This window comes from Cottoperca gobio, chromosome 6 (assembly GCF_900634415.1).
Source record: "Cottoperca gobio chromosome 6, fCotGob3.1, whole genome shotgun sequence".
NCBI classification, from domain to species: Eukaryota; Metazoa; Chordata; class Actinopteri; order Perciformes; family Bovichtidae; genus Cottoperca; species Cottoperca gobio.
Genome location: NC_041360.1, coordinates 16,917,553 through 16,936,037, shown reverse-complemented (window position 1 = coordinate 16,936,037; position 18,485 = coordinate 16,917,553). Strand labels below are relative to the sequence as shown.

The following is an 18,485-nucleotide window of genomic DNA, read 5'->3' as shown; positions in this document are numbered from 1 at the left end:
AAACTTGTTCTGCTCTTTGTAGGAGCAACAGCACACCGACCAATAAATCACTCTAATCTACAGTTGTTTTAACACCAGTGTATAATCTGTGATGTTGACATGCACTTAACCATACGTTATTCACAGAGAGACATAAAACGAACGTCTATTACAAAACAGAGTCCATCCTGTTGGAATATTTCCATCTGGGCTCAGAGTTTATTCTGGAGCTGCAGAAATGAACACGCTGTTCAACAAGTTGATTGATGGTTGTAGACGTGAACATGCTATGACATGATGCATGTGGGTCCTATAGACAGTAAACAGTACATGACTGGTGTTGTGCTTGGCTATACGCCTATTATTCTTCCTATTAAAACAATACACTAAAACTTTCAAACCACCGTGACAAGTGTGTGAGTTGTGTTCTGTTACAAGTTACATGATTATGTTTCGAACTTTGGCTTACTTCTGGGAGAGTATAGGTTGTTTGTTTGTGAGGATGCTTTTTTTACCCTCAGATTTAAAGGTGATGTGGTGTAGTTTTGATGTAATGACATTTTACTGACGTCAACTGTCTTGCGACCTTTAAAAGACCCACATCCCCCTCATATGTGTGTCTGAAAAAATATTGAAAAAAGATCTTAAAGAGCCCTTTGTCTGATAACTGTTTAATAACTTTGCTTCCTTTTTTAGCCATTTACTGCACAGCCGCCGTAGATAAAATACATTTCTAGGTTCTTCACACACTGTTAACAGATCATAATTGTATGACACTATGCACGCTGTATTGAATCTTTACAAACACGGAAACGGTGATAAGATTTGACCCCAATCCTCTCAACACCCCCACAGGAGCACAGAATGACTCACAAAGCTGTTTAAAACCGTCAGACAGCACAGTTGAGATGATGTTGAAAATCTAGGTTGTGGTACTGTAGAAATACTTATGGAAATTAACAGTGCATTTATTGAGTAAACAGTAGCTGGGTAATGGACAACAGGCCTATGTTTTCCATTATATAAATATTGAAAGAAAATAAACGTTGTAGTCATTCAGAACCACATTGATCACACTTTCAGAGGCAGGTTCGATCCGCTGGAAAAGTCGCCGTATGTCTTCTGAGATCAAATTTGGAGCAATGTTATCATTGGGGAATGCTGTGATCTCATCCCGCTTAGTATGACACAGACTCTTTCTGCTTATTGTCGCTCCCCCACAGGGACTTCCTACTGCTCATCACTGACCCCAACGGAGACATGATTCACGACGTCTCAGCCATGGGGGGAATGACTTAGCCATTATTTATGAAAACCCTAAAAACAGGGCTGGGAAATATCTCATCTTATTAGAGTTTTGTTTATGCCCTCTCAAATCTCTGTGAATCTTCCAAAACATTTCCATTCTTTCACACATTGTCTCCTGCTACGATCCGAATTCACTGCAAACCCAGGTCAGAAAACACAGACGATCAACTTCTGACGCAATTGATCTCCCATTACTATAGCAACCGGTGGGTAAAACATCTCCCTAGCAAACCAACACACTCGTGTGCACACAAACCACAGTTTCTGTACAGCTTACTTTCCGTTTCTCTTCAGGAAGCTCCAGCTTTTTTCTGCAGCCCCTGAACAAGACGTCTTTGACATGCAAATGAGCTGTATTGCAGCAACGCTTTCCAAGCCAGTGGAAAAATATGTGTAACTGTAAATGTCATCTGTCTATATCTCACATGTAGGGTCATACTCCCTCAGAACACCTTTTGCTGGAGGTTACAGACGGTTTAGAAGTTCAGAGAAGCATTTTAATGTTTGCTGAAATGACACCAGGTTCAAACCACACACTCGCAAGGAAAGGTATGTATACATCTCTCACCGTATTGTATCTGAGCTTTACATTAAACTGATAATCAAGCCTTTGTCCATCTTTTTGTAGGGATTGAAAGAAATTGCTGTGTACTGTACAGACAACAGAAACCCAGACCTGAGAAGAACTGCCACATTTCAGGGTCAAGAACAAAGGATCAGAGACATACGAGATCCCCCTGCCTCAGGAACTGTCTGACGTTTTGCTTCAAGGTAAGTTCTGCTACTAGATCACCACCACGCTCAACAGCAACCTTTACTGCTTTAATGACTAATTTATTAATCGCATATCTCCATGCAAAGTAAGTCTGCTTAACGTCAATGTGACATTATCGCAGTGGACGTCAATGTCAATAAAGGAAAACAGCCTTATTTGTATTTTGAGAATGGACTTTGGACATTGTGGATTCTGAATAGTTAATGTTAAATTCAATTTAACATTGAAGAAATATTTTACAGTAAATGTTTAAAAAAACAAATGGTTTAAGTAAACACATGAATGATCCAGTATTTCCTGTAACAATGAGAGCATTGAACTATTTTTAGTCTCTGGTTGACGCCACCTGGAAAATAAGCAAATTAGACTGGTGAAAATGCACGCTCGCTGTTTGGGGTATGGGGTATAATGCTGGTTGTTTTCAGCGTCTGTCTGTGTGGCTTTGATCAGGACCGGGCGAGGATGGCGCAAAGGGAAGCATCAGGGGATTCTCATGTTGAAGGGACCGAAGGAAGACACAAGGAACTGTGTTCAATGTGGTTCATAGACACTCAAGTGCCACTCATCGTCCACAACGGCTTCTTCCCCACTTGGTTCCTGGGCTTCATCACAAGACAGTAAGTAATCATTGACGAAACATATTCATATATATATGGACAAAATACATCTCATGGGCTGTGAGCCAAGATTTGTTTCTGTCAAACTAAGATTTTGTTGGGTTAAGAATGAACTTTAATGCTCAATATTATAATAATTTGTTAGTGACAACAAGATATTGCATTATCCAAAGTGCTACTATGTCCTATTTGTATATAGAACTATATATAACTGCTGTATAACTGTCATACAGAGTGGTAACACATGAGCATTTTTAATATAGAAGGTGCTTTTTATTTGTCAAGCAAGCTCTATTATTTGAAGTAAGTCAGAGTGTAGATCAGGTGCAGTGACATTTGAGTAAAGCAGACATTTAGGATCCTCTGGCAGACATACAGTAGACACCTACACAAAGATCACGAGGGACAGAACCTGTGTATTGGTAAATGACAGGTTAATAGAAAAGACCTGAAACAAAATGGATTTTCCTTTAATGCAATTTAATTTCCATAGTGAATTACGTGATCCGCCTTACTCCGCTCAAATCTCCCTCACTGTTCCTGTAAACTTAGGCCAAATTGGGCTTTGGGAAACACTTTTCTTAGTTTGCTTTTTTAAGTTATTTGTGGTTTATCTACAGGGAGGCTGAAGAAATACTCAGAGAAAAGGAGCTGGGCTGTTTCCTGATCCGTCTCAGTGATAAGGCCATCGGATACATACTGTCCTATAAGTGAGTATCGTTTTGTTCTGTTTTTCAGTGAGCTTATTTGGAAATGAACCTCATTATAATGTTATTTAATTTTGACTAAGCGCCAAACATTCCCTCTATATTTAATGCTTGCTTATAATATCCATGTGTTATTAAATGTATATCTTCACAATTGAATACTGCTTCTACAAGTTAAAGTAATGAGTCCTGGAAAAGAGCCCATAATGTGAGGATGTTGTGCAAATACATATTTTTTGGGGGGGCTTGCAAGCTATTTGTTAGCTGCAGGTTACTTCTTCAGTGGACATCCAAGCTCCAAAAGTTACAAATGTTGTTAATTAATCTAACATAGATTTAACGTTGTTTATTTTGTGTCATATTTCAGTCATTCTAACCAAACTCCCATTCGAATTGTTACACCTTTGTAGCCAAAGGAACCAAATGTTGTTTTGTGTTTTTTTAATCTAATTCATTTTAATTTCCTGTTGCAGAAGCAGGAATCGGTGTCGACATTTTGTGATAAACCAAAGTGAATCAGGACAGTTTGTAGTTTGTGGAGACACTGAAGGACACCACTCGGTCTCTGATCTCATAGAATACTACAAGACGAGCTCCATTCAGCCGTTTGGAGAGTACCTGACATCTTCGTGTTTTGAGGTGAGACAAAACTGCTCAGTCACTTTCTCTAAGTAACATCGATCGAGAATGAGGACCTGACTGGAGTTTTGTTCTTGCAGGGGCTGAATAAAGAGTTGTATGATATCATCCAGGTTAGCTCTAAAGAAAAGCCTGTTGGAGCTGTGAAGAACACGCGAAAACCACAGGTTGACTTGATCTCTGAGCAGCCGCCTGCACGGCCACCAAAGAGCAACAGGACACTAGAGGTGAGAACAGTCCATTTATCACAGGGAGATTATTCCAACTAATATGTTACACTGAAATTGTTGCTGTTGTAATACCTCCAAGCTGACCTCAAGAACCTGGCTTTTCTTTTGTAAAACAGGAAGTTCCACCTTTGCCTCGGAGGAGCAGGCACTTCGATAGTGGACCCCTGATTGACCCGGAAAGGGTTTTGTATGCTCAGTTTAAAAAGCAATCACCCAGGGAGATACCAAGATTCCAACCCCTCTGTCAGGAAAATGTAGATACTCCGTGGAGAGCTGGAAGATCCACAACCCAGGATCAGAACATAAGCAGGTGTAGTTCTCCGTCTAGACCAGAGTCTGTTTACTCTGAGCTCGACCTGCTGGAAACCAAAAGCAGGTCTCTACCGCTTCTGAACAACAGCTCTGACGGAGAGCAGTCTTACAGGCTGAGTGCACCCCCCCACACGCCACCAAGACTTTCCCCTAAGCCCGTCAGACAAGCCACTTGCTGTGGCCCACTGCCAGAGGGGACAGACTCGAGCAGCAGAGCAAGCAGCAGCCACAGCCAGGAATACATGAGTGACAGCGTCGTCTATCACCTGGCTGGCAGGCCCGGGAGCCCATACACTACATCGTCAGGGACCAGATCATCAGCATCAGAGCAGCACAGTAATTCAGTGTACGCTGAGGTCTCCAATAAAGCCACCGTTGTCCAATTCCCCCATACTTATGAGCAGATTGCTGGCCACGAGGACACAGATGCACCTAAACCCAACAGCAACACTTACGAGCCTCTGAAGGACATCAGACCGAAACACAACCACTGCTCCTGGGGGCTAAAAGTTAGTAATGTAGTCAAAATGCTTTAATTTAAACACTTAAAAAGTTGCATTTAATGTTCATCCTATTGATTTATTTATAAATGTTCTTTTTTTCTTTGATCTCCTGCAGAATAATACATGGCAATGGCTGTTCCCTGGGTCCAAGAGGAAATGGTGAAGAGGTTACATTTCCAGCTACTGACCCTATATTGGTCCTGCCTAATACAAACTCTGTGAAAGTTTATTTTATATTTAACATGGGCTTACATGTTCATAGCTATTCAAATGACATTTGCTTTTAAATGTATTTATAAAAAAAATGTGTAACCTATTTATATTTTCTTTTCCACATTTAAATAAATGACAGATTCAAAAAGGAACAACTCATAACTATTTTCTTCAGAGGTTAAAAGGGTGTGTTGTGTTTATTACTGAGTTTTAAATACATGTTGACTATGTGCTGCTAACGTCAATGCTGCACTTTGTTCACAGGAAACTTTATTTGCATACAGATTTTAAAGCTCTGTATATGACAGCGATGAGGAAGAGTGACATCATCTGCTGCTCTTTTAATCTCTAAATATAGTTTTAATAGTAGCCACTTAGACAACAGTATGCTTTCCATGCTCTTAGTTATCTTTATAAGCGAACAGCTGCAGAACTGTTTTATGTGGAACTTGGCTGGCAGATATAGGGATATAAGATATTTCCCCTGCAAGTGAAGTAATGCAAACCAGGATATATTAACCTTTGAAAATATCAAACAATTCAGCTCGGAAGATCAACAATATTGGACATTTCTGCAGAGTTATACTTATTGCAGAATTTCTTTATCTGCCATTGAGCAGTTTGTCTGATCTCCACTGTGGTCGTGCTGTGAAAGCTTAAGGCAACATCTTAAATCACATCAAATTAAAACAGACGAGGTCCCATGGAGTGAAAATTGGTGTGAGTTTCACACACTGACTGTTCGAACACCACAGAAAGTTGCTTACAGTAACGGCTGCTTTACAACCCCCAGTATCAACTTGTGCCAGAAGCTTCTCTGCTGGAATCATAATTAAACAGATGTTCTCTGTGAGACCAGTAATTAATGAAGCCACACAATCTGCACTGTCTTGCCCTGAATATTTGATGCTGCCCTCATAAAGGGAACTGGAGATAATGGAAGAATTAACTGGCTGCTCTGATGACTGCACACTGTTTAACTGACTTCAACATCTTCACCTTTCAGGCTAATTAAGACACTTAATATCAACTTTTCCTCCTCTTTCAGTGCTGACAGTGTGCGTGAGAACAATCACACCATCCACCAATGTAGCTCTATATTTTGAACACTCATATTTTAGTGATCTGAATGCATGTTTATTTTTGTATGTCTGCTATCGCACACAAGATCCAGGCTGAACAATCATCCATCTCAGTTAGTGAAGCCTGTTGTTATTACCAATAGCTAACAGGAAAGACTATTGCCTCACAACACACATGATCTATGTTGGGTTTCTTGTAACATGTTATGCCTGCAGCCAGTGTCCCAATTTCTACTTTGTAACTGTTTTGTATTTGTCAGACTCCGTATCTACTAACCAGGTCATACTTATTTTTGCAGCCATTGCACAAAGACGTAAAGATGACTCAGATGTGACTCCTGGCAGATGAACAAAATGTTCTGCATGTATGGCTTCCCAACATCCACTTGCACTAGTATGACTCACTAGTACAACCTGAGCTAAAACATTCTGTACAAAAACAACATAGCATATGTACCTGATGCTGATTTTAACCCTACAGAAACCAGGAATAATCTACCAACATGACCATTTCCTGCTTTCGCGTTGAGATTAAGCGTGTGCAGGATGTAATCATGCTTGTGCTGACGCAGCTCACTCCTAACGGTGACATCCTGCTTTACAAGTTATTACAGAGGCACAGTCATTTCTTGATCTTTACTGTGCACGCTCCTTGTTCATCATGGGTGGGTGAGTCGAGGTAAACTGGTTATATGGACGGGTTATTACTGAACTCATTAAAGTTGCAGGTTCAGGCCTTTCACTTGAAATGATTCGTTTTTGGTTACCAAACAGTGAGAGCTCCTGTATTTAAGGATTACATCATGCTTTTTCAGTGGCAACAATAAACCTGATAAATGTATTAACACAAAAAAAATCAAGACAGAAAACAAAAATTTATTAAAAGTAAGAAAAATACCTGAAGTAACATAAAATACTGTCACATGTATATCCAAAAGATGGCTGTATTTAATATATTGTGATAATGGCTGAAGCAGAAAAAGCTACCAACAGACGACAGAGCCCTTCACGTATAACAGTAAGATATGATTGTCATCATCAGTTCCACAAGCAAAAAACACAACACAAAATGATTAAAAGCAAGCACTGCATGTACAAATATTGCATAGCTCATATAAAATATCTGTATGCCCTTAATGCCAACGCTGTGCTTTTATTCACTTCAAGCTTTGTCCTTAATATTATACATACTAAATATCTAGTGTTATTCTAGGAAGACTTACATGTATCTTATGTGCAATATAGGTAGATGAGTATTTTATGTGTTTCTGAATGTCAGTCCACAGTCTGGCTCATTCCAGACTTGTTTCATTGACCATATCTCAAGCTTAAAATGTGGAAAGAATAGTATTTTCTCCCAACAAGAGACCTATCCAGGTCAAGCCCTTTTATACGTGGTTAAAAGGAAAACACACTTTCATCTGCAATTTAAAAAAATCTGGGTCATTGGACCATTCAGCTTCATCCAGTAATTCAAGTACTTTCCTACTAAACCGACTTCTCTGAGGTCTGATTGAAAATGATTTTTTGACAATGGGAGTGGGAGACAGGCACTGTGCTGTGTCCAGGACAGGGTGCAGGTAAAGTCCTGAGGATCACCACGCTGCCGACCTTGGAAACCTTCCACGGTGCCCCCTCAGATTCGTATATGGAAGGTACTGGAGTGACGGAAGAGACAATATGCGAGAACAGCATTAGTCATTGTGCATGCAAACATACTGACTTACTGTACATGCGAGTATAAACCCACAGGAATCGGGAATAGATGTGTTCAACATTTCAGTGGGGACAGAGAGGGCTGGGGTCATTTGCATATAAATGAATGTGCAGAGTGGTGGCTCAGGATTAAAGTGATAGTGTGGCATTTAAATGCTGAAAATGATTACCAGCCATCTGGGGGATGAAACCTGTAAGTAACCAGGGTCACACAGCTCACAGCACTGCAGCATGAGGGCTAATGTATGTGTTGCCTGATTTCAAAGAGCCACTGCTTGTCGTATAGAACGAGGTGTATACAATATATTGACAAATTCCTCATATTACAACATTATTCGTCTTCAGTGAGGTACATTTAATCACCTTAAAAAGTCAGGAGCCCTAGTAATCATATTTTCAAAGTCAGCATAGGAGAGTTTACTGTCTCCGTCTAAATCCGCCTCCTCGATGGCTTTCTCACACACCAGCTGCACCTCTTCAGGAGTCAACTCCTCCTTCGTCAGCCTATTTAGAGTCTTTTCCAGGTCCTCTTTGCACAGGTAATTATCCACATTGAAATCTGTGGGCGACAAAGATTTATAGCAAAGAAATATTGATTGCTATTTTATCGAGTTCTGGGGAATTTGAAAAGTACCGTAATTCTTCATTACCGTATATTTTGAAGGCATATATGGCCTTGAGTTCTCTTGGTGCCATTTCACTGAGGACTGAGAACATGTCCACAAATTCATTGAAGCTGAGATTCCCCATCCCGTCCTCTGAGAACGACTCTACGATCCTGCCGCAGAACGGGTTTTCCTGCAGAAGAACAACATTTACGTACATCAGTGCATCAAGGTTGAAACACATTACAGCACATGTAAGGTTCACTGACATCTATATCTTAATAATACCCCGAAAGGAACTGTAGATGTTGTGCGTTTTCACATATGATCAGCGGAGGTATAAACTGGTAAGTGTTTTCTGCTGATCACAGGGTTCAACTGAAAAAGGCTGACTCCCTCTCTTTGCCAATATGTTCTTCATCGTTGCTCAACCATGAGTTGCTAGTAAAGATTTTATATCACATGGATCAATTTGCATCAACTAGCAATAAATTCACAGTGAAGAGACTTGGAATCTCACAAACTCTTTACCTCTATGCAATACATACAGCTGTTGTCCAGAAGATGGTTAGCATGTTTGAGCTCAATATAAGCTCAGCAAAAGAAGCCATCAGCCATCTAAAGCGATACCATTGTTAACTGTATAAGACATGTAAGTGCTGCCTGAATCAGCAGCACAGCTCATTACAACTCAGCAAGCTATGAATGTATTTATGGTTATGAAGCTGTAGAGCGCTTTGGGTGACCACGTATTGTCTGGGTGTCATGAATCCTGCCTTGAGTGGTCTCCCTCCTCCTCCTCTCCATCCTTACAGGCCCTGCAATTACAGGCAAGAGCCAATTGTGCCAAGAGGAAGGACACATTATGAGTCTCTGTGCTAAACCCTTGGTGGATAAGGACTCCATATAAAACTGTGTGGCACTTGTGTCTGGTGCGCAGGAGAAAGGTGAAGGTAAATGCGACTGCAATATTATGCAACATACCATTTCTAACATTTCTGGATGTTCTTTTCAAATGGCAGGTGCTTAAAAATAGGAGGGGGGTGCGTCAGTCAGGATGGAGAGGCTGAGCGTTTCATGCCACATTAACTTTCATGATCTCACAGAATGTGGTTTAATGCAATCAGATCAGCGATGGCAATGGTTAAAAATCAATTCCGTCCTCTGAAAGAGAGTGTTTATTGATTAGGTGTCTGCCCACATGACTAGTGTGTGGCGCGTTTGTTTTATTGTCCTTATAGCACAATCCAAAACAAGAAAACACAACACATGTAACACCGCTGGCGAAAAACAAAGTACGGTCAAACCATTAGAACAGAGTGAAAACAGAACTTATAGAGGAACTATAAAGAAGGATTTCTTTACCTTTAACTCTGGCATGTTGACTATTAAGGCTAAAGGCACTGTACAAACAGGATCATTGGTGTAGTCCATTGGTACTAGATGTGGAGCCAATTCATGATATCTGCCGTGCAACCTAGAATTAAAAATAAAAACACGTTTTTAACAATTATCTTTTGATGTTTCTCATTTACTGTTGTTTAGAAAAGCAACACTGACTACTAAAACAACAACTCATGTAGTAAGATGATAAAATAAGCCTCTCGCTCTCTCTTTATATCATTCATTCTTGAGAATAATGTCAGTGGATGCTTATCTACAGCCCCACTTTCACTCTGTCCTTTAACTAATCCGGATATGGCGTACCTGCGTTGCCAGAGCAGAGCCATTAATCAGCAGGGACACTGTTGTAAACCTGTCAAAGTGATGGAGTTTCATTGGTTCACCACAAGAAATAAACGGTTAAACCTGCAGTTCTAATGTACCCATGACCCTGGAAAGTGTTTGGGCCGTAAAGCTGCTGCAAATTTGACCTATTAACATTAGCTTTTAACTACAAAAGATACAAAAGACACTGAAATGAACTAGTGTTAATGATAAGATATGACATTAGGCTTGAGGGTTCAAATCCTTAGGACCTTATGACCTTTAGAGAAAACCTGTTTCTTTGATGTTACGTAACTTTGCTGTAACTGTCGCAGCTGGAGACAAAACAAAGAGTGTTTTATGAAGGTCATAAAATGTAGGACCCAATTACGTCCTCTGCTGATTGTCAATTTTGTTTCCACTCCACTGAAACTAAATTAGGGTCAAAGTCAAGCCAATATCACTGACAAGGAACATGTATATGCACACTGTTTGTTAATAAGGGGAAAGGGAGAGAGAATTTACAAATACTTTGTTTTGTTGGAAAGGAAAAAAAGCAGCATGAATGCAGTGAAATGTTATGAGGAAAAAAAAACAATAGATCATTGAAGAGAGTACTATTTGTATCACTTCTGCTTTACAAATGAAAGAAATGTAGGATTAAACATGGCTGTTGTGTAATCTGTTGAATTTTAATCCTTCAATTCTTGATCATTTGTGTAATTTTAGAAGACAGTAACAGATGCACAACAGGACACAAATGGCTGTAATGTGTTACAACCTTTACTGCCCATTTACTGTACGGTCAAATCAGACCCAAAATTCCAACTCTCATCCTTTTCTAATGTCACACTGCAACTTTCTGTAGTGTCAGCATTTCATTTATTTAGGTAGTTATTTATCTTCCAACATCTAGAACCACTGATGAAAGATACTGAAACGTGAGCATCATTGGCCAATTCCATTAAAAAGAAAAGCAAGCGATTTGTTTAATTTATGCCTGCCATCAAGGGGCTGAGTGACGGGAAGAGAGAAATGATGCGGCCCGATGACTCATGATACCTGGTGCAATCACGAAGAGTAGATTGATATTTATTTCATTTTTGTAAGTGTTGAAGTTGCACATGTCGAAAGAGGTAGAAATGTGACACTGAAAACAACACCCCAGTCAAAAGGTCAACATGACTTTCAAAGGTTTAGGTAACATACTGATGCTGCTGCATTTGTCTGGACAGACTGTTTGTATTTAATATCATTTAGGATGTCAGTCAGCACAAGGAAATGTATTAACTATAAATGGAAATATAAAAATTCTATGTACATTTTTGTATTTCCTAATTTTGCTTTGAATAATTTGCATAATTTATTTATATTTATTATATACACTATTTACACATGAACAGGTATAACCTATAACTTTATTACTGAAAATTGCATGTGCACGAATTCAAATAAAAATAATCTTATACTGTATATAGATCAATTATATTGTGTCTATATGCCAAAATGCATGATTTCCTCTATACATTAGCAACAGTAGCCTACATATACCACATAAAATGACACGTTTGTGCTTAATAACGAATGTTTTTATCACCTTGTTTGACTGATTCCCAATTCAAATATTTAGTCAGTCTAATGAGCTCTTAATCAAACAACACACATGTAATCGTGTTAGACTCTAATTATGACGAAGAAACTATGAATGACAAGGATATTTTATCTTTCCCTGTTTGAACATTGCCCAAACACATCACGGCTGCCAATGACACCAACTTCAGCATCAGGTTTGCCAGGAGGGCAGCAGTCTGCTCCGAGTACTTGGCACGGCTCACACGTGTGAGGCACTTTGAATTGCTCCAACAGGAGCCAAATGCAGAGTGGAAATATTGTTTATACCGTCCCTTGTATTGAAAGTATGGTTTGTGATTTAACATACAGTATTACATTCTATGCCCAGTGTCCACTTAAAGCACATCTTAACAACAGAGCAAGGAGGGAACATGGTGAAATGGTACATTTTGGTAGCATTATTATGTGTAGGCTGTACTATCATAGTTAGAGCAGGTGGTTTACAACTGACTACATCTGTGAGCGATGCATAATCAAGTGGTACAGTTGATAAAACTCTTACCGCAGAATTTCTTTTCGGGTGAAAAACGTACAGTCCTGCAATGAGAGAAAACAGCATGTCAAAACACAAATATGAAAAATAAGTTTAATAAAGGACTGTGTGACAAATTATATATATAGTATATTCCGCCTACATCTTCTACAAAACACTCGGAAAGACACATCTGTGAGTCACGTGAACAACCCTTACTGTAAATGCTAGTTGAGGTGTCTAGTTTCTCTTATGATGACATGTGTGAGTGTTATCACCTGCCACTGCAATAGGAACGATGTGGCAAGCGGAACATGATCTGCTGTTGTCTGACATGCACGTGTTGGCACACACATTATCCAACAGCCCTACAGGAGCCAACTCACTTTACATCTTCCCTTGTATCCACTCTGTCTGAGCTGAGTGTGAGAAGCAGAGCACAGTCGGCTGAGCTCTAGAGACAGATGTCAGGTCAAAACAGGCCTACTGAAGATATTGGACTTAATGATGATTGTAAAAGCAACATCTGAATATTCATAATAGCCTACTCTCCGTCATGTTAGATTACACTATAAGTAAAGCCAGAGAAAAAGCACACCAGTTCAGTCAGTTGATTGGGTGTTACATCTTAAATATTTGATCCTAGAAAAATAGGATTACAAAAAGTAATGTATACCCAAGACAGAAACTAAGGCAACCAGAAAGCAACAGTATTATAAGGTTTTTTTAAGGAACAGCAGGAGTAACCAGAGAGGCTCTTGAGAAGTCTCCTGAGAGTAGAGTTTCACAGCATGTTACACCGGCTTGGCATCAATTATTGAGTCCACACCTAATCACATGATAAACCTGTGCACACGAAGAAGTTTCTTCCTCCCAGGAAAACCTGGATTATTGTTACAGTGAACCGACGGCCAGGTCTTCTCAGATAGTGGCAGAACAAACACAAGATCCTCCAGTTTGCAATGAAATCAAAACCTTCTGCTATTCTCACCTATCAAGACTGTAAATATTTAAACAGCAGAGTCATATCTGACCTAACTTTATAGAAAATTGATTTTTGCCAATCATTAATTGATAGGGACCAGCAGCACCTATGGTATTAATGATCAATATAAATGTTTAGTATTTTTTTGCTTTTCCCATTAAATCCTCATGGGGTTTCACTGCCAGGGGTGACTTGGTCATTATCAGGAAATACAAAGAAATAGTGATATATGATAACAATAATAATAATAATAATAATAATAATAATAATAATAATAATAATAATAATAATAATAATATAATAATAGTCAATAGTAATACAAAGTCACAGGCAAATGCATGCAGTTAAGCTTTTAGACACTGCAGTAAATAAAATAAAAATATTACAATGCAGTACTTGCATAATGCTTTATACTTGTACTTATTTTATGCTTTAACATGATTTTCTGATTCTAGATGTGGACATACAGTATCTCCATGCAAGCTTACCTGGTATGCATCAAGTTGCTCGTCGGTAAATATTGTTTGCTTATTACCCATCTTAATCAGGTCATGTGTTGCTTGTACACATTCACAACACTGAATGTTCGAAGCCTTTTCTCAATGAAAGGCATTTAGGGAATCCGCGGCAAAGACAAAGTCTCCGCTCAGGATGCCGACACGTTGCAAACACTCAAAACAGGTTGTTGTTGCTGTCCTTACAGGAGATGTCCGCCATGACTGTAACACGTAGAGGATGCATGAACAACATCAAAAATGAAAAGTAGAAGAGCAGTGTCCAGTCGGAGCCAGTAAAGGTTGAGCTGCAAACTGATCTGCTTCAGTTTAAGCACCCGTCTGCTGTCCACCGGAGGCAAGGCAAACCAATAGGACCTCAGCCTCAGGTAAATAAATAAATACATGCATAAATAACTGAATTAGAACCTGTTGGTAATGAAGATGCTGTTTTAACCAGTGGAGCTGCTTAATGTTGCTATACCATGACATAGCATATGTCATTTATCTAAATTAAGATTATAAACTGTGTGTACTTTTGGGTTTTTTAATCTATATTGCATCATATTTTTTAATGAACTGATCATATGTTTGGTGGACTATTGCACATCCCCCTATCAATAGTTTTGCACATCCTAGTATTCTACCTGTACTATTGTGAGCCTGTGTATAGTAGGCTACTTGATTAGCCTACATAAAGTTATATCAAATCACTGGCAATGTGTATGCTATTAAGCACTAAGACACAACCCGGAAAAAAGAGTGTAATTCTGGCACCCAGACACTTTCCTTTAATCCATTTTCCATGTTTGTCTTCTCCTTTTTCCCAAAAACAAATTAATTTCTATTAAAATTGCATAAATGTGGGTTATTTCACCCCTGAGTGGATTAGACGTCGCATGCTCATTTGTTATTTATGTTTTTTGATCTAATTACTGTTTAATTGTGCTTGTATTCAGAATTGACTAACGTTACCCCAGATGCGGGTTTAAACACCCCATTGAGGAATCATTGTCGTCAGTGCTGTAACAAGAACAAAACTTTTAATTGACACAGAGAACCTGTTGCACGGTAACAACATTTCCCTAATGCTGCAGCAATGTTTCCAGTCTCGTCATCGTCTTCCCTCTTTCACGGTATATTTCTCCGTCTGTGTTTATGCTGTGAACACTATGCTGGACTGCAGAAACTGAAGTCCGTTATAATCCACCTGCGTCCTATTATTGCAGCACAGCAGTACAGTGAGCGTGTCCTGACTGCACCCCAGGACAGATGCCTGTTTTACATTTCCCTAAATCAACCACTGCCACCACATTGATTAAAACCATCGCTTATTATTGCGATAGGTAAGTTAGCTTTCTAAATAGCAAAGTAGCCCACGATGGACTCTAAGCGAGATAAAGACCAAGGTAAGTTGTGATGGATAGCTTGTTGCTACGTCGCTATGCTAGCCACTAGCGGCTGTTGCTAGCTCGCTGAGGCTACAGCTAAGATGTAGCTAACAACGTATCGTTCGTTACACAACATTTTACGTGTGTCATCATCAGAGGGGAAAACATGAACAATTACCATTTAATTATATAACCCACCCACTTCCATCCGGCTAAATCATCCTCATGAAAGCACGCAGCTGCTGCCTCGCAGCTAAGATGACAGGTAGCAACTAACACTAGCTTACAACATTTACTGGTGTCAAGCTAAGCTAAACACCGTCACCTTTTATTTTATTTTATTCTGCGGGGAGGATTTATGCAAGATCTGTTTTTGGTGGCCCTACTTATCTCACCATAAAGCCCTACTTATGTAGTGTTATGGTACCCTGTGTGCCATTCCTTATATGATTTACATATAAAGTAAATAAATAAAACCTTTGTTGATGTGTATCTGAAAATCTAACGGGATGAAATGGGGACAAAAATGACCCCAGCATCATTATTTCTGGTTAACCTGATCTTTCTTGTAAGGGATTCAGTGTTTCATTTGTGCATGCTCATGGAAGAGTATTCATGTTTAGTTAGGGACCAATTCTGCCTGAGGAAATTAAACCAAATATAACTTCCTCAGTTGTTATTCATGCATGCAACTGGCGAGCCATCACAGACAACACAAAGAACAGCTCATCTGCCTGTTTGTGACTCCTTTCCTCTGGAGCTGGCAGAGGAAAAGCTCAGTGTGCTGCCAGATATGAAATTCATGGTCTGTTTGAATTGGTATTTATTTTTTTTAGAGAATAATTACATTGGTTGTTTTGATTGTTTCACCGTTATCAGAGCAGACATAATGCTTCCAGCATCCTGCTTTTGCATGGCTGACTCACACATAAGGACTCTGTTATTGTGTTGCATATATAAAAGGCGAACGTGGTTTGTTATATTGCAGTCATATTTCTCTGATTCTTTCAGATGCAGACTGTGAGAAGATAACTCCTGTGCTGCTCAAGTCACGTACAGGAGAATTTGATTTGGAGTCAATATTGTTTCTCAAATTGAGAGGTCTTGGTAAGATTTAATATCTATCTACTTTTTAAGCCTTCAAAGAGTGCATTATTGTTTGAAATTGTTAATTGTATGTCTTACAGGAATACATGATCTTGGATGCATTGGAGAGTGTATGAATTTAGAGAAACTGGACCTCTCTGGAAATAACGTCACAAATTTAGCTCCTCTAGCATCTCTGCGGCTTCTTTCTGTACTCTGTTTGTCTGCCAACAGGATTTCCAATTTAGGTAAGATTTCAGGAGCAATATATTCTTTATTTCTATGCTTTATGTGCACTTGTCATGAATAGAATTTAGATTTGTTTTAATTCAATGTTATTGCTTTTGTAATTTCAGAGCCCCTGCGCAACTGTGAAGGTTTACAGAACTTAAACTTGGCTGGTAATATCATATCCAGGTATCTCTATATGACCATTTACCAAATACTTAATAATGTCATTGATGTCAATATTTTGCTACTATTCGTTTTTTAAGAGCAATATTTGGAATTTGTTGTGTAAAATCATCTCATCCGTTTTGTTTTTCAACAGCATTGAGAACCTACACTGTCTTCAACCTTTGAGAAAGCTAGAGAATATACGTTTTAAAGACAACACTTACAATTACACTAACCCAGGTAATCTTTATTGACTTTATTTAAAAACAATCCAGTGAATGGAAAATCTAGATAAGTGAACTCACAATGTCTTTCTTTATGCACAGTGTGCAGGAACGCAGCGTACAGAAACATAGTTCTTGAGATGTTCCCCAACATCAAGGTTCTGGATGGTAGGATATATATATATTTTTTCCATTCAATATTTTGCATAACATTAACTCTTCGACTATGTTCAATTTTTTATTCTGTTTTTAAATTGAAGGTGAAAGAGTGGTCGGACGTGGGAGTGAACTGTACCAATTATGCAAAGACATTGATGATACCATCAAAGGTACATTTGTTAGTTTGTGTGTTATTGTATCATTTATTACACTCCATCAGATTAAATTCAGTTATACACAATATTCCAATGGCATCACCAACATATCCTTGATGCCATTATTGTCTTTGCCCTTGCTTGACTAAAAGTTTTCTTGTTCAAGTAAAATATTAATGAAGTGTTTTTCTTTCTAAAAATGTCTAGCTGGTTTATACAAGAATGGGCAGCTTGTTGAACATTCTGATTGCAAACCATGGGTGGAGGATAATTACTGGGAGATAAAAAGATCAAACAATGCCATTATCGAAGAAGCCTACAAACAGTTCAACGGTAAGAGGTTCTCTGCAGGGCCTTTTTTTTTTTTTTTTAAAGAAATGTTTTGCATTTGATCCACAGTAACCAGTCAACTCAACTATATTGTGATTACAGTGGGGTATCCAATACAATCATTGCCCTACATTTATTTTTCCACAGATGTACTTCATGAATGCAGACTCCTCAACAACAGAGCCACTCACGTAATTTCCCAAACGGAACGATCTATGAGCCTGAAGAAGCAGCCAAAGCAGTATGCTATCTGAGTTGGGCTATTTTGAACACATTTACGTGCAATTTTTTGTTGTATCGTATACCATGGCTGTACTGTAGGTTTTTCAGATTACTAAACTGTATCCAAATGCTTGCTCAGTATCATTGCCAGACACATGCTTTGTGTTGCAGTGTGAGGCATTTGTTGAAATGATATCTCATCCTATGCATCGCGTATGGGATGATACATATAAGTGGTTTGAAAACCTTTATCCATACTGACTCCCCTCAGTTTGGTTCAAAGATGTCTTTACTTGCACAGTGTGCATTTTGTACCATGCTGTATCCTGCATTTATGCTGGGAGCTATGCTGCTTAAGAATTTCTATAGTTTTAAGTAATTAAGAGCTTTTTTCCATTTTGCATTGCTGGATAATTTTGGGAGTTAATGTGTCCCATGCGGTATGCTTTCCTTGTAAGTTGAACTTTTGCAAAAAGTGATTGAATGATGTTTCAGCTGTTTTTACTTGTTTTATACCATAAAGTTTATTATGTGTACAACAAACTT

General features: G+C 38.9%; 3 protein-coding genes across 11 annotated transcripts; 2 read left to right on the top strand and 1 right to left on the bottom strand.

The window, feature by feature from the left end:
• The first annotated feature begins 1,648 nt into the window (after positions 1–1,648).
• On the top strand, positions 1,649–5,425 carry LOC115009998 (SH2 domain-containing protein 7-like). The gene is made up of 8 exons (XM_029434363.1): positions 1,649–1,836; positions 1,916–2,058; positions 2,513–2,679; positions 3,300–3,389; positions 3,860–4,025; positions 4,106–4,252; positions 4,372–5,076; positions 5,186–5,425. Exons 1-8 carry the CDS (start codon positions 1,788–1,790, stop codon positions 5,231–5,233), a joined length of 1,515 nt encoding a protein of 504 aa, XP_029290223.1. The 5' UTR covers positions 1,649–1,787; the 3' UTR covers positions 5,234–5,425.
• Positions 5,426–7,221: 1,796 nt separating this feature from the next.
• cib2 (calcium and integrin binding family member 2) lies at positions 7,222–15,679 on the bottom strand. 4 transcript variants are annotated; one of them, XM_029433273.1, is made up of 6 exons: positions 15,566–15,679; positions 12,528–12,562; positions 10,052–10,163; positions 8,732–8,879; positions 8,445–8,640; positions 7,222–8,023 (listed from the first exon to the last, which is right to left on the bottom strand). In XM_029433273.1, exons 3-6 carry the CDS (start codon positions 10,118–10,120, stop codon positions 8,002–8,004), a joined length of 435 nt encoding a protein of 144 aa, XP_029289133.1. In that variant the 5' UTR covers positions 10,121–10,163; positions 12,528–12,562; positions 15,566–15,679; the 3' UTR covers positions 7,222–8,001. The 4 variants fall into 4 exon arrangements, with proteins under 4 accessions (XP_029289133.1, XP_029289131.1, XP_029289134.1 ...); XM_029433271.1 differs by lacking the exon at positions 15,566–15,679 and adding an exon at positions 13,971–14,104; XM_029433274.1 differs by lacking the exon at positions 15,566–15,679 and adding an exon at positions 12,717–12,846.
• Positions 14,228–18,475, top strand: lrrc61 (leucine rich repeat containing 61). Of its 6 annotated transcripts, XM_029433267.1 has the most exons (10): positions 14,893–15,112; positions 15,211–15,385; positions 16,379–16,474; positions 16,555–16,701; positions 16,810–16,870; positions 17,004–17,089; positions 17,176–17,241; positions 17,334–17,402; positions 17,595–17,720; positions 17,865–18,475. In XM_029433267.1, the coding sequence occupies exons 2-10, from the start codon at positions 15,358–15,360 to the stop codon at positions 17,969–17,971; spliced, it is 786 nt and encodes a 261-aa protein (XP_029289127.1). In that variant the 5' UTR covers positions 14,893–15,112; positions 15,211–15,357; the 3' UTR covers positions 17,972–18,475. The 6 variants fall into 6 exon arrangements, with proteins under 6 accessions (XP_029289130.1, XP_029289129.1, XP_029289128.1 ...); XM_029433270.1 differs by lacking the exons at positions 14,893–15,112; positions 15,211–15,385 and adding an exon at positions 14,228–14,365 and having other exon boundaries at positions 16,379–16,468; XM_029433269.1 differs by lacking the exons at positions 14,893–15,112; positions 15,211–15,385 and adding an exon at positions 14,228–14,365.
• Positions 18,476–18,485: the final 10 nt, after the last annotated feature.